Consider the following 19,486-nt stretch of genomic DNA (forward strand, 5'->3'; position numbering starts at 1 on the left):
AAGTATTAGATTGGTGCAAAAGTAATTGTAGTTTTTGCCATTTTTTTAAAGTAATGACAAAAATTGCAATTACTTTTGCACCAACCTAATAGCATCCTTACATTATTTATTCCTGATCTTTGAGGAAAATTCAGTCATACATTTTGAGTATGACATTTACATTAGGTTTTTTGTGTGTGGCTTTTACTATGGTGAGATAGTTTTCTTCTATTCCTATTAGTTGTGTGTTTTTATTATGAAAAGATGTTAAATTTAGTCAAATGCTTTTTCTGTTATCATTTGAAATGATCATGTGGTTTCTTCTCCATTCTGTTAAGGTGGTGTATTACATTGTTTGATTTTGTATGGCAAATCATTCTTGCATTCCAGGAATACATTCCAGTTGGTCATGGTGTAACAACCTTTTAAGATCCTGTTGAAGTGGCGTGCTGTATTTGTTGAGGATTTTCATATCAATATTCATAAGGGATTTTGGTCTGTAATTGTTTTGTAGTGACTTTGTGTGGCTTTGGTATCAGATAATGCCTCTTAAAATGAGTTTGGAAGTGTTCTCTTTTCTTCAGTGTTTTAGAAAACTTGAGAAGTTGAATCAAGATATTTTAATCTTTTTTTTTTTAATAAAGATTTTTGTGGAATGTATGTTCCCAGATAGCCATTCACATGATTGGCTTCCTTATATCATTTAGACTTCAGTAAAATGTCTTTTGGGCCTTCTTGAATGTCAGTCTAAATTAGCTTCTCAGTCATTCTCTATCAGTAGTGCTCTATTATTGTCCTCATAGCAATTTTCACTGACATTTTCCTGTGTTATCCTGTTTTCTCCCAAATTATCCCTTTGCTTATAGATAGAATATAAGCATAATGAGGGCAATCCCTATCTTTTAGAGTTTTTATGGTTTGTTCTATTATATAAGCATGATTGATTAAGTTTTTGGACACTTGTACTTAGCTAAAGCTCTACCCACTGTCTCCCCACGGCCCTCCCATAATTCAGGGGTTGAGGTGAAATTTCCAAACTTCTAATCACTTGGTTGGTTTTTTTGGCAATCAGCTCCCATTCTGAAGCTACGCAGGCTCCTACCAAGAGTCACCTGCTCAGTATAAATTCTGGTATGGTTGAAAGGAGCTTATTATAAATGACAAAAGACTGTCCCTCTCACTCTTGTGAGAATGGTGAGAAAACAAAGATAAAATGTCTTGATTCAGCTTCTTACTCACTCAATCAATTCACAGGGTCTTAGGAGTTTTTGTGCCAAGAAACTGCAAAGACCAAATATTTCCTATTATTTCATAATATCACACTGCCTTACAAGATTGTTATAAGAATAAATGAGAGTGCATGTGAAACTCTTAGCACATTTTCTGGTACGGTTAGCAGTGGCTCTATTGCTCAATTGTTAAGAATATTTCCTTTCCCATCCCTTTCTTCCTTGGCCTTCTTTTTTTTTTTTTTTTTTTTTTTTGAGACGGAGTTTCGCTCTTGTTACCCAGGCCAGAGTGCAATGGCGTGACCTCGGCTCACCACAACCTCCGCCTCCTGGGTTCAGGCAATTCTCCTGCCTCAGCCTCCTGAGTAGCTGGGATTACAGGCGCCCGCCACCATGCCCAGCTAATTTTTTGGATTTTTAGTAGAGATGGGGTTTCACCATGTTGACCAGGATGGTCTGATCTCTTGACCTCGTGATCCACCCGCCTTGGCCTCCCAAAGTGCTGGGATTACAGGCGTGAGCCACCGCGCCCGGCCCGGCCTTCTCTACTCTCCCCCTTTTTCTCTTCTGATAGCCTTTGCTTGTGTTTCCACTTTCCTAATCTTTCTCTGACGTTTTTACTTTTGAGTTCTTAGTATTAGATCAGAAGTCCAGGACTTGGAAGGGTTAGGAGTGGCACTGGTATAGGAGCTTTTTGCAGAAGATTCATTGCAAGCCACCCTCCCTCATTTACTTTTCTTTATATAAAGCTGTTGGTTTCGTTTTCATGAAGAATCTGAAATATCTCAGGGGAAGTATGTGAATTTACTTTTTCAGAACAGAAATTAGCTGTGATAATGCCCCCTCCCGCCAGTGTTAGAAGATGTGAGAAATAGTGATTCCTTATATCAGTCTGATTCTTCGGATATGTCCTTTGCTTTAGGATTGATACTGATAATTCTTTTTTTTTTTTTTTTTTTTTTAGATGGAGTCTCACTCTGTCATCCAGGCTGGAGTTGTAGTGGTGCAATCTTGGCTCACCACAACCTCTGCCTTTCATGTTCAAGTGACTGTCCTGCCTCAGCCTCCTGAGTAGATGGGATTACAGATGCACATCATCATCCTGGCTGATTTTTGTATTTTTAGTTGAGATGAGGTTTCACCATGTTGTCCAGGCTGGTTTCGAACTCCTGACCTTAAGTGATCTGCCCGCCTTGGCCTCCTACACCCTGCCAATACTGACAATCTTAAAGAGAGAAATTTAATCATCCTTTAATGAGTAAAATGTTTAATAAGAGTAAGAAAGCATATTGTGGAAAGAAGAAGTTCTAGATTATTTATCCCTTTAGCGGTTTCCTGGAGGTTTAATGGTCATTAGAAAGAAGTACTTGTGGCTAGGCGTGGTGGGTCACACCTATTATCCCAGCACTTTGGGAGGCTGAGAAAGGAGAATTATTTGAAGCCAGGAGTTCAAGACCAGCCTAGGCAACATAACGAAGCCCACGTCTCTACAGAAATAAAAATAACTTAGCCTATTTGGGTGGCGTGTGCCTGTAGTTCTAGCTACTCGGGAAGCTGAGGTGGGAGTATGGCTTGAGCCCAGGAATATGAGGCTGTAGTGAGCTGTCATCACGCCAACTGTGCTGTAGCCTGGGCAACAGAGTGGGGTGTCTTACACACACACACACACACACACACACACGACATACTTGTTACTAGTGCTTTTTTGTAAGAGTTTATCTAACATGGCATTTTAATATGGTTTTAAAAATATTTCTTTCCAGTTAACAGAAGATGAAATTGCAACCATTCTTAAATCTACATTGAAAGGACTAGAATATCTGCACTTTATGAGAAAAATACACAGAGATATAAAAGCTGGAAATATTCTCCTCAATACAGAAGGACATGCAAAATTGGCAGATTTTGGAGTGGCTGGACAGCTAACAGTAAGTTAAATTTAATAATTTTCTAAACACTTGGCTAATTTGTTCAGCTTTGATTGTAACTAAACTTTGATAACTTTTTGAGGGGGAATGGAAAGAAATGTGTAACTTTTTTGTTTTTGTGGAGAAGGAACCCTAATCGAGCCAAATTCGAGTATTATTTAATTTATAATTTAGGATAATTGAATATGAAAATTTGTAATCAAAATGCTTTACTGTTCTAAAAGGGAAGCTAGTCAGCTCATTTGTGTAGCTTTCAGCATTATAGTATCTTTAAGGATTGTATTTAAGTGATGGTAGTAGAGATAAGTTACCTGTGGATTCTTGGTTGTTTTCAGAATTCAGAATTCCTAAGTATGTCATAACTGGTTGAAATTTTAGCAAAATATAGTCAATTTCTGATACAATATGTGGCATTGGAGGTTTTGACTTTTTCTTAAAGAATGTTTGGCATACAGATTTCCTTTGTGTTTTTGTAGTAGCATTTATGGCTACGTAACATTATTGCAGGATACGATGGCCAAACGCAATACTGTAATAGGAACTCCATTTTGGATGGCTCCTGAGGTGATTCAAGAAATAGGCTATAACTGTGTTGCTGACATCTGGTCCCTCGGCATTACTTCTATAGAAATGGCTGAAGGAAAACCTCCTTATGCTGATATACATCCAATGAGGGTAAGAAAATTATGATTTGCTAAAAATGTTAGCCTTATATAAGTGTTGCAGTTTTGTAATGTCAGTGTAAGTAAATATAAACTAAATACGTTTATTTAAATTTGTTCTTTTTAAAAATGCTAAAATTATCTCTTAAAGATTAGTAACTGATAATTTCTCTTCCTTCTGCATTCTAAATTGTGGGAAAAGAAGTGAAGGCTCTGTATATGTCTACAGTCACTGTTCTACCCCCAAAAATATACCTGTAAAGTTTTTGCTTGCTTTTCAGTAGAAGAAAGGGTTGGTAAATCCTCTTTGCTCTTCAGTTTATTGCTTCTCGATGTGATAGTGGAAGAGTTTGAAGTAATCTGTTCTTACCCACTCCGTAATGTATACCTGTCTCTCTCTCTCTCTATCTCTCTCTCTCTCTCTCTCTCTCTCTCTCTCTCTCTCTCTCTCTCTCTCAGTGTGTGTGTGTGTGTGTGTGTGTGTGTGTGTGTGTGTGTGTGGTTTTTTTTTTCTACCCTTTCTCTTTGGTCTGAGGATGATATTAAGCAATCCTAATTTCTAATATTGCTATGCACCTGTAAAGGAATTAGGCTTTTTTTTTTTTAATGAATCCTTATTCAGAAAATGGAATTCCTTTGTTGAACATCATTATATGTTTCTGTGATCGCTGCAGGAAAATTTTTGAGTTTGAAATATATATCTTACATATTCAAGTCCAATTGCCTATGTTTCAAGATTTGTGATGATATACTTTTTAGGTTTATTACTCTGTGAATCATATAGATAAGTTCATCATCATAGATAAGTACATTTATCTTTGTATACTTATTGCCCTCTAGTGGCTGCAGTTACCTCAATAAGGATATAGAAATGAAGGGAAGAGTGTATGTATGTGTAGAAAAGAGAAGATAGTGTCATGGTGGCTGGAGGAATTTGAAGTAAGTAGGAAGAAGAAGAATGCATTATTTTAGGCTATCTGAAGATGAATAAATTGGAATCACATCTGATATTATAATGCTATTGTGGGTTAAATTTTGATAATATAGGTAATAGTGTATTATATGGAAAACATTTAAAAATCTGTCTGTTGTATTGAAACATTTTTATTTTTTTATTTTATTTATTTTTATTTTTTTGCCAATCAGTTTGAGCTTATGAGGTTGCTCAGGTTAGCCTTGAACTGATGACCTCGCCTTCGCGAGCATTTTTAAAGAGAGTTTTTGTTTTCTCATTCTTTTGAGACAGGGTCTTACTCTGTCACCCTGCCTGTAGTGCAGTAGTGCGATCATGGCTCACTCTAGCCTCAACTTCCTGGGCTCAGGTGATCTTCCCACCTCAGCCTGCAGAGTAGCTGGGGATATAGGTATGCACTATCATGCCCAACTAATTTTCTGTTAGTAGAGACAAGTTGTCGCTACATTGCCCAGGCTATTTTCTGTTAGTAGAGACAAGTTGTCGCTACATTGCCCAGGCTAGTCTCCAACTCCTGGGCTCAAGCGATCCTCCCACTGTGGCTTCCCAAAGTGCTGGGATTACAGGAGTGTGCCCAGCATAGAATTCTTTGAGTAATATAATCGTATACAATATGTACCATCTTCCTTGTGTATGTAAATTCCTTTTGGTAAATGAAAGATAAAAATAGCATCAATTGTTTTAAAATAAAATGAAAAATAACAAGGTCAGCAAGAACAAAAACAGGAACACAGAGTCTTACTTCTTCTCTGATCATTAGTTATCTGTGGTTATTTTAGTTAGGATGTTTGTAGAGTGATCCTCAAAGTAGACAAGTTTGTGTTTCAGTCCGTGAGGGTTACTAAATTACCCAAGGCAACTTAGGTAGGTTCCAGAGCTGGGATTTAACCTAGGACTTCCATTATTACCATTCTGCTTCTTCCCTGTGTAAATCTTATTTTTCTATCCAAATAGTTCAATATGTTAAATTTGACCCTGTGCTACTTTCTCTAGCAGAGAGGAGAGAATTGTAATATGTGACCCCTTCCTTTAAGGATCTGATAATATTACCTGAGAGTTTGAATGAATACATAATACATTGTTAAAAATATACCTGATGATAGTGTTTCTCTTAGGAAAAAAAATATATATATATTGCAAATTTCCTCGGATGCCTTGCTTACTGTTTTTTTTTTTTTCAAACCAGTCTAAATCCTACCATTTTTTAAAGTCTCAACTCAGATTTTATTTCTGGATAGACCCATTCTTGACAGCTGTCGCCCAAGTAAATTTCTCTTTTTCCTCATAATTTGTATATAGGCAATTTTTGACAGTCCAGTTCTTTGGATAGTTAATCAAGTGTTGCCTTGTACATTTCCAAACATAATATAGTTTATCTCCTATTTGAATGATGGCATTATTTAACTTTTTTTGTGTTTGTGAGCTGCCTCACAAATTAGAGTATTGAACTGCAAGTATTGGGGGTTGTTAAGATCATGTAACAGATACAGTTCTATCATGGGCAACAAATACTGCCTTTTATTTGTCTTGAAATGACGGGTTCACTTGGTTCATTTTTGAGAAAATGTCTGTCAAATACCCATCTGTGTAACCTTAGTTTTCTGTCAGTTATTCTTCAAGTAAAATCGGTGTTCTTGAAAAGAGCCTTGTAGTTTATTTAGCTTGCAGCTCAGTCATGCAACTACTTTTTTTCAGATTATTATTGTTCTTTGGTATGTGGGGAAGTGCATTATGCATATTTTCCATTTTGTCATGTAGAATACTACAAAATATATATTCACGTGTGGAAATTTAATAAAGTTAATAACTTTTACTGTTTCTTCAAGGTTTACAGTAGTTTGGTGGGGGGCATAGTACGGGCGTGAAAAGAGCTGTTCAAGAGAGAAAAAAAATGTAGTGGGTCCAGCTAAAATTGGTAATTGAGAAATTGTAATGTAATTAATACTGGTTTATGGGCCTTCCTGTGGTAGCATACTCTGCTGCGCAGTAGAGTGCATTATGGCCTTGATATGCAGGGTTTGGGTTTTAATGAATTAGTGTTTTTAAAGGATGGGGCTACAGGGAATTTAAGGATGCTGCTGAGATACACTTCAGGTGGTTACTAACAGGGCACAGTCTGGAAAGAGAGAGAAATTCTGGAAAGAAAAGAGAATATAAGGAAATGGAGCAATCATGGAATAGTGTTCTCTCCATGCTTGCTGCATAGCAGTCATCTGGGGAGCCCTACCCTAAACAGATGACATCTGAATCTCAAGAGGTTAGAGAGGAGATAAAGTGGTTGTTAAGATATGAGAAAGCTGGTAGGATATCACAGTATGATAAGTAAGTGGAATGATTTTCTTTTTTAACCAATATTTTTTTTTGTACTGTAGTAACTTTGTGAAATTAATATTTTATTCTCCATTGGGTAGATTGGATGAAATGGATAAGATTATTTGTTAAGATGACATAACTTATCAGCGGCAGAACTGAGATATGAATTCAGTTTGATCTGTATTTTTGCCTAGACACCAAAGAAATATCCTCTGTGTTAATATGCCAACTCTATGCAAGTGGAGGAGTGGCTAAAAAATTAGACATTTTTAAACCATCTAATCACAATATTTACTAATTTAAAATCTGAACCCTCTAAGTTTTCCAGAGTAGCAGGAAATATGGACAGATTTTAATTTTTTATGTTTTGTTTTCCAGCCATTTTTTGGTAGCCATATAGATTAATGAGATAACCAATAATCTATAGAGTTGCCACAATGAGACGAAGATGTGATTGACAAGAAGACTCCACAGCTGATGAGGCAAAAAAACTGATGGTTCTTTTAATATAAGTAAATGATACAATTTACTACACATAGATGGCTATCTAGAACAAAGTTAGAGACAAAGTTAGGATGTGGTGGGTGATTTTTCTCAGCCTCCATATATCGGAGAGTACCTAGCCACTGGTGATATTGCCTGATTGGAGTGAGGATTCTATCCAGTCTTTCTGAAATGACTTGCAGCCATCCTCACAGAGTTCAAGCCCTTTCCAATATGCCTGCCCACTAGAGGTGTATAAGAGGAACACCCCAGAACAGTGGCGCTGCCTTCTAGGCTGAATGAACTGGGATTTGGTTTCCCAGTCATTTTCTCAGCCTTTTACTGTGTTCAGGCACCAGGCCTGCTTGTAAACTAGTCTTGCTTAGGCCAGCAAAAATTAAGGGCAAAAAGAGGTGCCTTGAGCTTGGATAATTTAGAATGGAGTTGCTTCTCTTTAATTGGCCACAAGTTAATATTGTGCTTTTTACTATAGGACATATATTTAGTGTCATAGCATGAGGGATATGAAGAACTTAAAAGATGGCACTAAATTAGGAAATGAAAGTGGTTAAATGGGAAATCTGCAGTTATTTGAGAATGGGTCCTTCAAAGGTGTTAAGTCTGAGGTCATTTGGTTTATATGTTTTGGTTTTTTAGTTTTCCAAGGATTGATATTTCTTTTATCATTCCTTGGCAGAATAAGGAATATTTGGAATATAACTGTTCAAGGAGGAATTTTCTAATAAAAAGATCTATTGAAAACATTGGATTTGTTTGATGGCAAGGAGTTAACCAAATTGTTAGTTTGATACAACTTTTCCCTCTACCCCAAGGAAACTTTCAGTATATGTAAACTGAGTCCTCACTGTGGCAGACAGTAATGATTATCTAGTACAGGGAAATGATGTACACATTTAAACATACAAAGCTTTTTAAATAGGAGAGGGATGAACATGTGCTTATAGATTTATATTTAGCTATTAGATTAAAATTAGTAAAGGCAAATGGGAGTAAGTCTGATCAGAATGTTAAGTGAAACAAATTTTTTAAAGTTAAAACTCAGTTTATTTTATAAAGTTTAATATGAAACAAACAAATTAATTTTGGTCAGTTAGATAAATAGAATAGTTCAAAAAATTTAGTTTTGAATTCCGTTAACCACATACTTTTGAGAAAATCAGTCTTCTTTCTCAGGCCTTTAGGAAGTTGTGTGTGTGTGTGTGTGTGTGTGTGTGTGTGTGTCTGTGTCTGTGTGTATTTTTTTTTTTTTGAGACGAAGTCACTTACCTGGGCTGGAGTGCAAATGGCACAGTCTTGGCTCAATACAACCTCTGCCTCCTGGTTTCAAGCGAGTCTCCTGTCTCAGCCTCCCAAGTAGCTGGGATTACAAGCCTGTGCCACCACACCCAGCTAATTTTTTGTATTCTTAGTAGAGATGGGGTTTCACCATGTTGGCCAGGCTGGTCTTGAATTTCTGACCTCAAGTGATCCTCCAGCCCTGGCCTCCCAAAGTGCTGGGATTACAAGCATGAGCCAGTGTGCTTGGCTTCAGCCCCCATCTCCGCTAAGTAGCTGGGAGTACAGGCACAAGCTACCATGCCTGGCCAAATTACATATATATATGTATATATTTGTTGTTGTTGTTGTTATTGTTGTTGTTTGTTTGTTTGTAGAGATGGGGTTTTGCCATGTTGTCCAGTCTGGTCTCGAACTCCTGAGTTTAAGCAATCTGTCTGCCTTGACCTCCCAAAGTGCTGGGATTACCATGTGTCCTCTTTTTTCTACCTCAAATTTCTCTCTGCCTTTCTCCTATAAGGGCACTTGCCATTGGATTTAGGCCCCTCTAAGATGATCCAGGATGATCTTTTGCTTTCAAGATTTTAACTTAATTATATCTGGATAAATTGTGTTTATTTCCTTCCAAATTATGTAACATTTAGAGGTTCCAGAGATTAGGATGTGGACATATCTTCTGAAGGTGGCCATTTTTCAACTCACTACACTCCCCATAATATATTCTCTTCTTTCAAATAGAGAAAGAAAATTTAAGGTTAATAATTGTGTATAATTTAAGATGAACAATTAGATGCTACAATTATAATTATATAATTTAAGATTAACAATTAAGATTAATGAGTAATATATAACATAAAATTTACCATTTTAACCATTTTAAAAGTACTCTATACAAGTCATTGCCATTAAGTACATTTACATTATTGTGCAATCATTACCACAGTTTCTAGAAATTTTTTTATCTCTAACTGAAACCCCGCACCCATGAAACAATAATTTCCCATATCCTCTTACCCCAGCACCTCGTAACCAGTATTTTACTTCCTGTCTCTGTGAGTTTGACTATTCTAAATACCTTATATAAGTAGAATCATCAATATTTGTTCTTTTGTGTGTGTTTATGTGTGTGTTTTATGTAGCCTAATGTTTTCAGTAATTTATACATGTTGTAGCATGTATCAGAATTTGCTTCCTTTTAAAGCCTGAATAATATTTCTGTGTATGTATATGCCACATTTTGTTTATTTATTCATTGCTGATAGACATTTGGGTTTCTTCCACCTTTTGGCTTTTGTGAATAATGCTACCCTGAACTGGATGCACAGTCATCAATTCAAGACTGTTTAATTTTTTTGAGGAGCCTCCATACTGTTTTCCATAGCTGCTGTACCATTTTACATTCCTAACACCAGTGTACAAGAATCCTAGCTAGCACTTGTTATTTTCTGTTGTTTTTCTTGGATAATGGCCATCAGAATGGGTATGAAGTGGCATCTCATTGTGGTTTTGATCTGCAGTTCTCTGATGACTAGTGATATTGAACATCTTTTCATATGCTTATTGTCCATTTGTGTATCTTTCGAGAACTGTCTATTCAATTCCTTTGCCCATTTTTAAGTTGGGTTTTTTGTTTAATCTGTCTCTAATAGTGAGTGACCTGCTTGTTTTTCATTGCTGGTAAAGGTCTTCTGCTCTTTTGACTTTTTACTGCCTGTTTATTGTCTTTCCAGTTGTCCCCATATCACTTTTTGTACCCCAATTATAAGATGCAGTCTATTATCTTCTTTTTAATCACTATCTCAAGAGATATTTGAATCAGAATGCTTTTCACTGTTTATATGCAAATGACTTGGTTGTCTACCAAGTACAGGATTATTTTTATTTAATCATATATATGTAATTTGCATTATGCAATAGATATGTTCTGAAGAAGTTGCATAAATATTTAATAATTGTAAATCAGCATTTCAAATTCTTTGGAAATTATTTTTAAAAAATATATTTTCACAGTTTATTTAAATTTCCATTTTTATTTTAGGTTTAGTGGGATACATGTGCAGGTATATTGCATGGTGCTGAGGTTTGGGCTTCCACTGATTCTGTCACCCAGGTAATGAACATAGTATCCAATAGGAAGTTTTTCAGCCCTTGTCCTCTCCACTCCTTCCTTCCTTTTAGGGTTCCTGGTGTCTGTTGTTTCCATCTTTATATCCATGTGAATTCAATATTTAGTTCCCACTTATAAGTGAAAACATGCAGTGTTTGGTTTTCTGTTTCTGTATAGTTTGCTTAGGATGATGGCCTCCAGCTGTATCCACATTGCTGCAAAGGACATGATCTCATTATTTTTTATGGCTGTGTCATATTCCATGGTATATATGTACCACATTTTCTTTATCCTGTTTACCGTGAATGGGCATTCTGTTTTGCGCCATCGGTCTATGTGTCTGTTTTTGTACCAGTACCTTGCTGTTTTGGTTACAGTAGCCATATAGTATAGTTTGAAGTCAGGTAAATTGATGCCTCTGGCTTTGTTCTTTTTGCTTAGAATTTCCTTGACTATTTTGGCTCTTTTTGGGTTCTGTATAAATTTTAGAATAGTTTTTTTCTAATTCTATCAAAAATGATGATGGTAATTTGATAGGAATAGCATTGAATCTGCAGATTGCTTTGGGCATTATGACCATTTTAACAATATTGATTCTTCTAACTTGGGAACGTGGAATGCTTTTCTATTTGTAAATGTCGTCTCTGATTTCTTTTAGTCATCTTTTGTAGTTCTCCTTGTGGAGAACTACTCCTCCTTGGTTAGATGTATTCCTAGGTGTTTTTGTTGTTGTTGTTTTTTTTTTTTTTTTTTTTTGTAGGTATTATAAATGTCACGCATTCTTGACTTGGCTCTCAGCTTGAATATTATTAGTATATAGAAATGCTACTGATTTTTGTACATTGACTTTTTATCCTGAGACTGCTGAAATCATTTATTAAGCCTAGGAGTCTTTTGACAGAATCTTTAGGATTGTCTAGTATACAAGTATATTGTCAGTGAAGAGAGATACTTTGACTTCTTTTTTTCCTATTTTAGTGTCTTTTATTTCTTTCTCTTGCCTTATTGCTCTGGCTAGGACTTCCAGTAACATATTGGATAGGAATGGTGAGAGTGGACATCTTTGTCTTGTTCCAGTTCTTAAGGGAATGCTTCTAGCTTTTGCCCATTCAGTATGATGTTGGCTGTGACTTTGTTATACATACTTCTTTTGTGTTATGTTCCTTTGATGCCAAGTTTGTTGTGGATTTTTATAATGAAGGGGTATAGCGTTTTATCAAAAGTCTTTTCTGTGTCTATTGAGATGATTATATGGTTTTTGTTTTTAATTCTCCTTATGTGGTAAATCATATTTACTGACTTGCATATGTTGAATCATCCTTGCATCCCAGGAATAAAGCCCACTTAATTGTGGTGAATTAATTTTTTGATGTGCTGCTAGATTTGGTTTGCTTGTGTGTTTTTTTTTTTTCTTGAGACGAGCTTACTTTGTCCCCCAGGCTGGGGTGCAGTGGTGCAGTCATGGCTCACTGCACCCTTGACCTCACAGGGTCAAATGATCTTTTCATCTCAGCCTCCTGAGTAGCTATGACTACAAACATGTGCCACTGTGCCTGGCTAATTAAAAAACTGTTTTTGTAGAGATGGGATCTCAATATATTGCTCAGGCTGGTGTTAAACTCCTGGACTCCAGTGATCCTTCTGCCTTGGCCTCCCAAAGTGCTGGGATTATGGACGTGAATGATTGCACCTAGCTCAGTGTGCTGGTATTTTGTTGAGGAATTTTGTGTCTATTTTCATCAGGGATATTGGTTTGTAATTTTCTTTTTTTGTTATGTCTTTGCCAAATTTAATATCAAGATGATACTGGTTTTGTGGAATGAGTTAGGGAGGGGCCTTCCTCTTTGATTTTTTGGTAATAGTTTCATTAGGATTGGTACTAGCTCTTCTTTGTATGACCGGTAGAATTCGGCTGTGATCCCTCTCGTCTGGGGCTTGTTTTAGTTGGTAGGTGTTTAATTTCTGATTCAATTTTTTTACTTATTGTTGGTCTGTTGAGGATTTCTGTTTCTTCCTGGTTCAATCTTGGAGGTAGTGTGTTTTCAGGAATTAATCCATTTTCTCTAGATTTTCTACTTTGTATGCACAGAAATGTTCATAGCAGTCTCTGAGCATCTGCTGTATTTCTGTGGGCTTGGTTGTGATGTTACCTTTGCTATTTCTGATTGTGCCTATTTGGATCGTCTTTCTCTTCTTTTTTAATCTTGCTAGCAGTCTATCAGTTTTATTTATCCTTTCAAAAAACCAACTTTTTGTTTCATTGCTCTTTTGTATGGTTATTGGGTCCCAATTTCATTTAGTTTTACTCTGACTTTACTATTTCTTTTCTTCTCATAGTTTTGGGTTTAATTTTTTCCTGTTTTTTAGTTCCTTTAGGTGTGAGGTAAGATTGTTAATTTGAGATTCATTTTCTTGACATAGGCATTTAATACTCTAAACTTTACTGTTAACATTGCTTTTGCTGTATCCCAGAGGTTTTGGTATATTGTGTCTGTTTTCATTTTTTTCAAAGAACTTTTGGATTTCTGCCTTAATTTTATTGTTTACCTGAAAGTCATTCAGGAGTACATTGTTTAGTTTTCATGTATTTATGTGGTTTTGAGAGTTCCTCTTGGTGTTGGTTTCTATTTTTATTCCATTGTGGTCTGAGAAGGTGCTTGGTATGATTTTGATTTTTTTTAAATTTATTGAGACTTGCTTTATGACTAAGCATGTGGTCAGTCTTTGCATATGTTCTATGTACATATGAGAAGAATGTGTATTCTGTGGTTGTTTGGTAGAGTATTCTGTAGATGTCTATCAGGTTCATAATATTGGTATGTGAGGTTTGGTCAGGTGTTAAATTTAAGTCCAGAAGTTCTTTGTTAGTTTGCTGCCTTGATGATCAGTCTAATGCTGTCAGTGGTGTGTTGAAGTCTTCCACTATTATTGTGTGTCTGTCAACATCTTTTTTTAGGTCTAAAAAGACCTAAAAATTGTTTTCATAAATCTCAGTGCTCCAATGTTGACTGCATATATATATTTAGGGTAGCTTGGTCTTCTTGTATAATTGAACCCTTTTAAAAAAATTATGTAATGCTCTGGTTTGTCCATTTTTAACTGTTGTTTGTTTAAAGTCTGTTTTATCTAATATAAGAGCTCTGCTCTTCTTTGTTTTCCATTTACCTGATCTTTCTCCATTCATTTACTATGAGTCTATGCTATGGGTATTGTTACTTGTGAGATGGTTCTCTCGCAGATAAAACAAAAATGGATTTTGTTTGTTTTTTTCAATTTGCCACTCTAAGTCTTTTAAGTGGGCCATTTAGGCCCTTTATGTTCAAGGTTAATATTGGTATGTGAAGTTTTGTCACAGTGTTGTTAGCTAGTTGCTTTGTAGTCTGTTTTGCATAGTTGCTTTATAGAGTCTAGGATTATGTGCTTATGTGTGCTTTTGTATTAGCAATTGTCATTCTTTTGTTTGCACGTTTAGAACTCCCTTAAGCATCTCTTGTAGGGCTGGTCTGCAGGTGATGAATTTGCTTAGCAATTGCTTGTCTGGGAAGTACGTTATTTTTCCTTCATTTATGACGCTTAGTTTGGCAAGACATGAAATTCTTGGCTGGCATTTCTTTAAGTCTGCTCAAAATTGGCCCCTAATCTTGTCTGGTTTGTAGGATTTCTGCTGAGAAGTCTACTGTTAGTCTAATGGGTTTTCCTCTAGAGCTGCAGACTGGTATCCTTCCATGGACTGCTAGAAATGGGGTCACACAGCAGGAGGTGAGCTGTGGGCGATTCAGCATTACAGCCTAAGCTCCACCTCCTGTCAGATCAACAGTGACGTTAGATTCTCTTAGGAACATCAACTCTATTGTGAACTGCATGTGCCAGGAATCCAGGTTGTGCACTCCTGATGAGAATCTCACTGATGCCTACTGAGGTGGAACAGTTTCATCCCAAACCACCCCAACAACCCTATCTGTGGAAAACTTGTCATCCCTGAAACTGGTCCCTGGTGCCAAAAAGTTTGGAGACTGTTGCTTCACAGGTCATATAATCCTTTTCTCTAGCGGTCTTTAATATTTTTTATTTTGGGTGACCTTGGATGGTCTGATGACTATGTGCCCTGGAAATAGTCATTTTGTGTAATATCTTGTAGGTGTTATCTGGATTTCTTGTATCTGCATGTTGTCCATCTAGCAAGATTGGGGTAAATTTTCTGAATTATATCCTCAACTAATTTTCCAAGTTGCTCACTTTCTCTTCTCTCTCAGGAATGCTAATAAGTCATATATTTAGTCATTTTATATAATCTCATATTTTTTGAAGGCTTTGTTCACTTTAAAAAATTATTATCTTTTTTTATCTAACTGGGTTGACTTGAAGGACTGGTCTTCAGTCTCTGAAATTCTTTCTTTTTCTTGGTTTAGTTCGTTTTTAAGGCTTCCAACTATATTTTGAAATTCCTGTAGTGAATTTTTCAATTCCAGAAATTCTGTTTGGTTCTTTCGTAATATCACTAGGCGGTCTTTAAATCTTAGATTGTTTTTCTGTTTCCTTTGTGTTGGATTTCAACTTTCTCTTGGATCTTGTTGAGTTTCTTTGCCATGCGTATTCTGAATTCTGTGTCTCTCATTTCATACATTTCATTCTGGTTAGGATTCACTGCTTGGGAGCTAGTGGAATCCTTTAGAGTAAAAATAATTTTTAATGAATCTTTTAGTAATGAGAATAACACTCTTCAAACTTTTCTGCCATGTAAATGTGCATATTCTCATGATGTGACATTCTCATGTTATTGTCAATACTAAATTTAATCATTAATGTTAAATTATTTTTGGTTTAATATTAATGGTAAAATGGTTGAAATGCATATTCTAACGTAAAGGCAATAAATTTGGCCTTGGGACCAGTTGGACAGTATATCTACTCTCCCAAATTGCTTGTTTTGTGTTGGAGAAATTAAATGTCATCTAGAGTGGCTTCCTGTATTCTTTTACTCCCTTTGCCTATCCCTTTCCTTTATTTCCTTCCACAGATATTTGGTGCACACTTATCAGGCACCAGTGGAGCTTTGGGGAAGTAGTAGTAAGCACAGCAGACATGTTCTGTGTTTTATAGTTCACTGATAAATTAGCATTTTAATGTTAGAATCTTTTAGATTTCTGTTTTATTTAGTAGGAAGGGGTAGATATGAGTTTTTTTTTCCTTAGAATAGAAAGCTATACAATGTAACAACTTTTGTTTAGCTATATGTATATATCACCACAATATGCATAAGATCACATGGTTATAGATAAAAATTTTATTATTTTACCATTACGTACTTTACCTGCATTTCTCCCTTGAACTTATCCTTATCTGCCTTTTTTTCTCTTCTTCCTACTGTTGTCTTTTTGTTTTTTTTTGTCTCCTGACAGGGTACTTAGGCAAATACTCTCACCTCACCCTCTCTCCCTATCTTTGGCTTTCTTTCCTTTCTCTTCTCTATTTTTGTGTGTGTGCCTATTTTAGGTGGTGTGGCACCTTGATTCTATTAACCATACTTTCAGATCATCCAAGGATCCAGAGGATTGGGAGAAATGGGATCATTAGAGAATTTCAGTCCTGCTTCATTACAGACATGAATTTTTATTCCATTTGAAAGTTAGAGTTCTTGGCTGAGTGTGGTGGCTCACACCTGTTATCCTAGCCCTTTGGGAGGCCGAGGTGGGTGGATCACAAGGTCAGGAGTTTCAGAGCAGCCTAGCCAACACAGTGAAATCTCCGTCTTTACTGAAAATACAAAAAATTAGCTGAGCATGGTGGCACGTGCCTGTAGTACCAGCTGCTTGGGAGGCTGAGGCAGGAGAATCGCTTGAACTGGGGAGGCAGAGGTTGTAGTGAGCTGAGATGGCACCACTGCCCTCTAGCCTGGGCAACAAAGTAAGACTCTGTCTCAAAAAAAAGAAAGTTCTTCTGCTGTGTAGTCCTGATATACATTGAAGGGTGGTGGTGGTACAAGGCATTCTAATCCCTAAATTGGAGATTAAGGTTTATTATAGTGACAGTTTCAATATACTTTTGTCTTATTAGAGTTATTATTCTTTAAGAGATGAACAAGCAAAGAAAATAGAATAAAGAGGTCTCAGCTTCTCTTGGTTAATTCTGCCGGGATCACCCCTAAGGCTTACACAGGAAAGAGGCATTCCTATTCTTAATCTGTATTCTAACCTTGCTGTTGGTATTGCCAAGTGCTCTGTACACATGATTGGTTTGGTAACTACTGAGGAAGCAATTATTTTCATACTGACATACAAATTATATAAATATGAATTATAGTTTTGGAGACATATTTCTATTAAGTATTGCTTAAAGTAATACTTATTGAGAAAGAATTATACTACATTTCATCTTTTTAAGATTTTAATGTGAAATACTGACAAATATAGTATTTCTCTGTATTTGTGTGGGAGAATTTAAAGGAGATGTGTTAAATTGGTTTATTAATGATTGAAAGATGACATTTACATTTCAGAATTTTAAAATTGTGGTTCATAGTAGAAATATTTCCACATTGTGACCCATTATGCACATGTGTGCAGACACATGCACACATAAGTGAAACAATATATACATGAAACCATACTTATTTTCTTTGTGACTCACTCTGACTTCTGTTCTATCACAGTATTCTCTTCTGTTTCATCTTTTCATTAAAAAAATGTGTGGTCCAAATCCATTACATTGATTTTATGACCCAGTCATGGTTTGTAACTTGAATCTGTAGAGCAATAATCACTGAACCATGCGTTTGGAAATCCAAATTCTAACGAAGTCAGAATGCTTCCTTTGTTGCTACATAATAATGGTGTGACCTGATGTTTGAGACTTGTGAGGCTTGAATCAATTTTGTTTTCTGTGAATTAGTTATAATGGATCCTCATCCATCTACTTCAGAGTTCTTTTTGAAGATCAAAAGGCATAGTGTATATGAACAATACATGTAAAATACTAAGTACTGTAGAAATACGAGGTAGCTTTATGAAATTACTTTTGAAGTCACATATTGAGACTATAAATTAGTTCAGGTTCTTACAGAGGATGCCTGTTTAATAATATTTACCATTGTTACTTAAGGAACTTTTGGCTGTGGAAGGATCAAGCAGTTGTTTTTCATCACCTGATTTTGTTGTAGGACATTCAGTAGGGTGGGAGGTATTGGGACCTTACACAGTACCCAAAGGAATTACTGTTTCTGTGCCTGAACCTGCTTATTAACAGTTTATTGCTAGCCAGAGGAGGTTGCTGAAAACTTTTAAGCTCTTGCTTATGGCTACTCAGATGTCTTTTGCAGCCTCTGCTGGAAACAGTATGAAAATAATGAACCTATTGGGACAGTGATGCCTTTTCTATTTTCTAATGGTGAAAAACAATTATTTTTTACTTCTTCATTTTCACCTATGCTTATACTAGCCCAGTGATGGAAACCATGATTCACCAAAGGGTAGAATGTGCTTTTTCTGGGGCAGAGAATTCAGAGTCAGGGTATCTTATGAAATTTTACTTAAATATTGATGTTTGTGCTGGTATATATTTTTCTGGTAAGATAATTCATAGTTTTCCATCAAATGAAAATAATGACTCCTTGAAACAAGGATTCTTTGACCCAAAATAACTGAGAACTGTGGCTCTTAATAATATCAGTGACCCTAAAGAGGGTTTCTTGTTACATTGTGTGTTTAGGATAGTGTTTTGTTTACTGTTTTCTTTATCATAGCATATTACAGTTCTGCATTTTAATCTGGAACCAGATTAAAAAATCTCATCATAGATTATGAAGTCTTCCTCCCCTAATCTTTCTATTTCTGGAAAGCTTACTTTAAATAAGTCTAATTGTTGTCAGAAGTTCCTCATCCACTGATTTAAAAAATCTTTTCTTTCTTTGAATTCTCATATCACCTTATTTATAATTTTCTTATGACACTTTTAAACTTACTGTGTATTATTATAGTTATTATGATATAAGTTGTCTTATTTTCCTTACTAGATATGTTTTAAATTCAAATATGTTTCATCTTTGTATGTCTAAATGAATCTAGCAGATTCTAACATAAGAACATCCAATAAAAATTTTTGTTGAATATGTGCTTGATTTCCTTTCCTACCTTAAAGATACTTCTGTGGTGTTAATACTGAAATCTGGTAAGCTCAAATTTTTCTTTCTTAAAATAATAAATGTTGTACTTACAACTTAGAATAAGAATCAATGAAATAAACTAAAAAATGAAAGTAGTTAAATGCTAATCAAATACAGCTTGAAAGAGCTGTCATCCCTCACAGCTTGCCTTTCAAATTTTATTTAGCACAATTTATTTATTTAACATTTAAATTTTAAATTGATATAATTTATTTTCTTTTTCTGGTACTTTAGTTCCTGTTCCTTATTGGAGATCAGAAACATCACTAGTGGCCACCCTTAATATTGGCCTCTGGATATAGTAGCCCTTATAGGTTTGCTAACTGGGGATGAAAAGTGTGTTAAGAGAAAACGGTTA

At 35.7% G+C, this 19,486-nt stretch overlaps 1 protein-coding gene across 7 annotated transcripts in view; it reads left to right on the forward strand.

Moving 5' to 3' along the window:
* Positions 1-19,486, forward strand: part of STK3 (serine/threonine kinase 3) — a 352,806-nt gene that overhangs the window by 97,941 nt on the left and 235,379 nt on the right. For all 7 annotated transcript variants that reach the window (XR_013528197.1, XR_013528198.1, XR_008477026.2 and 4 more), the window contains exons 5-6: positions 2,972-3,136; positions 3,644-3,811. Coding sequence is in view for 4 of the 7 variants with exons in the window: in XM_035277381.3 (XP_035133272.1) it covers positions 2,972-3,136; positions 3,644-3,811 (333 nt within the window). In the remaining 3 variants the exon portion in view is untranslated. The remainder of the gene's footprint in view (positions 1-2,971; positions 3,137-3,643; positions 3,812-19,486) is intronic.

This window comes from Callithrix jacchus, chromosome 16 (genome assembly GCF_049354715.1).
Source record: "Callithrix jacchus isolate 240 chromosome 16, calJac240_pri, whole genome shotgun sequence".
Taxonomy (NCBI): domain Eukaryota; kingdom Metazoa; phylum Chordata; class Mammalia; order Primates; family Cebidae; genus Callithrix; species Callithrix jacchus.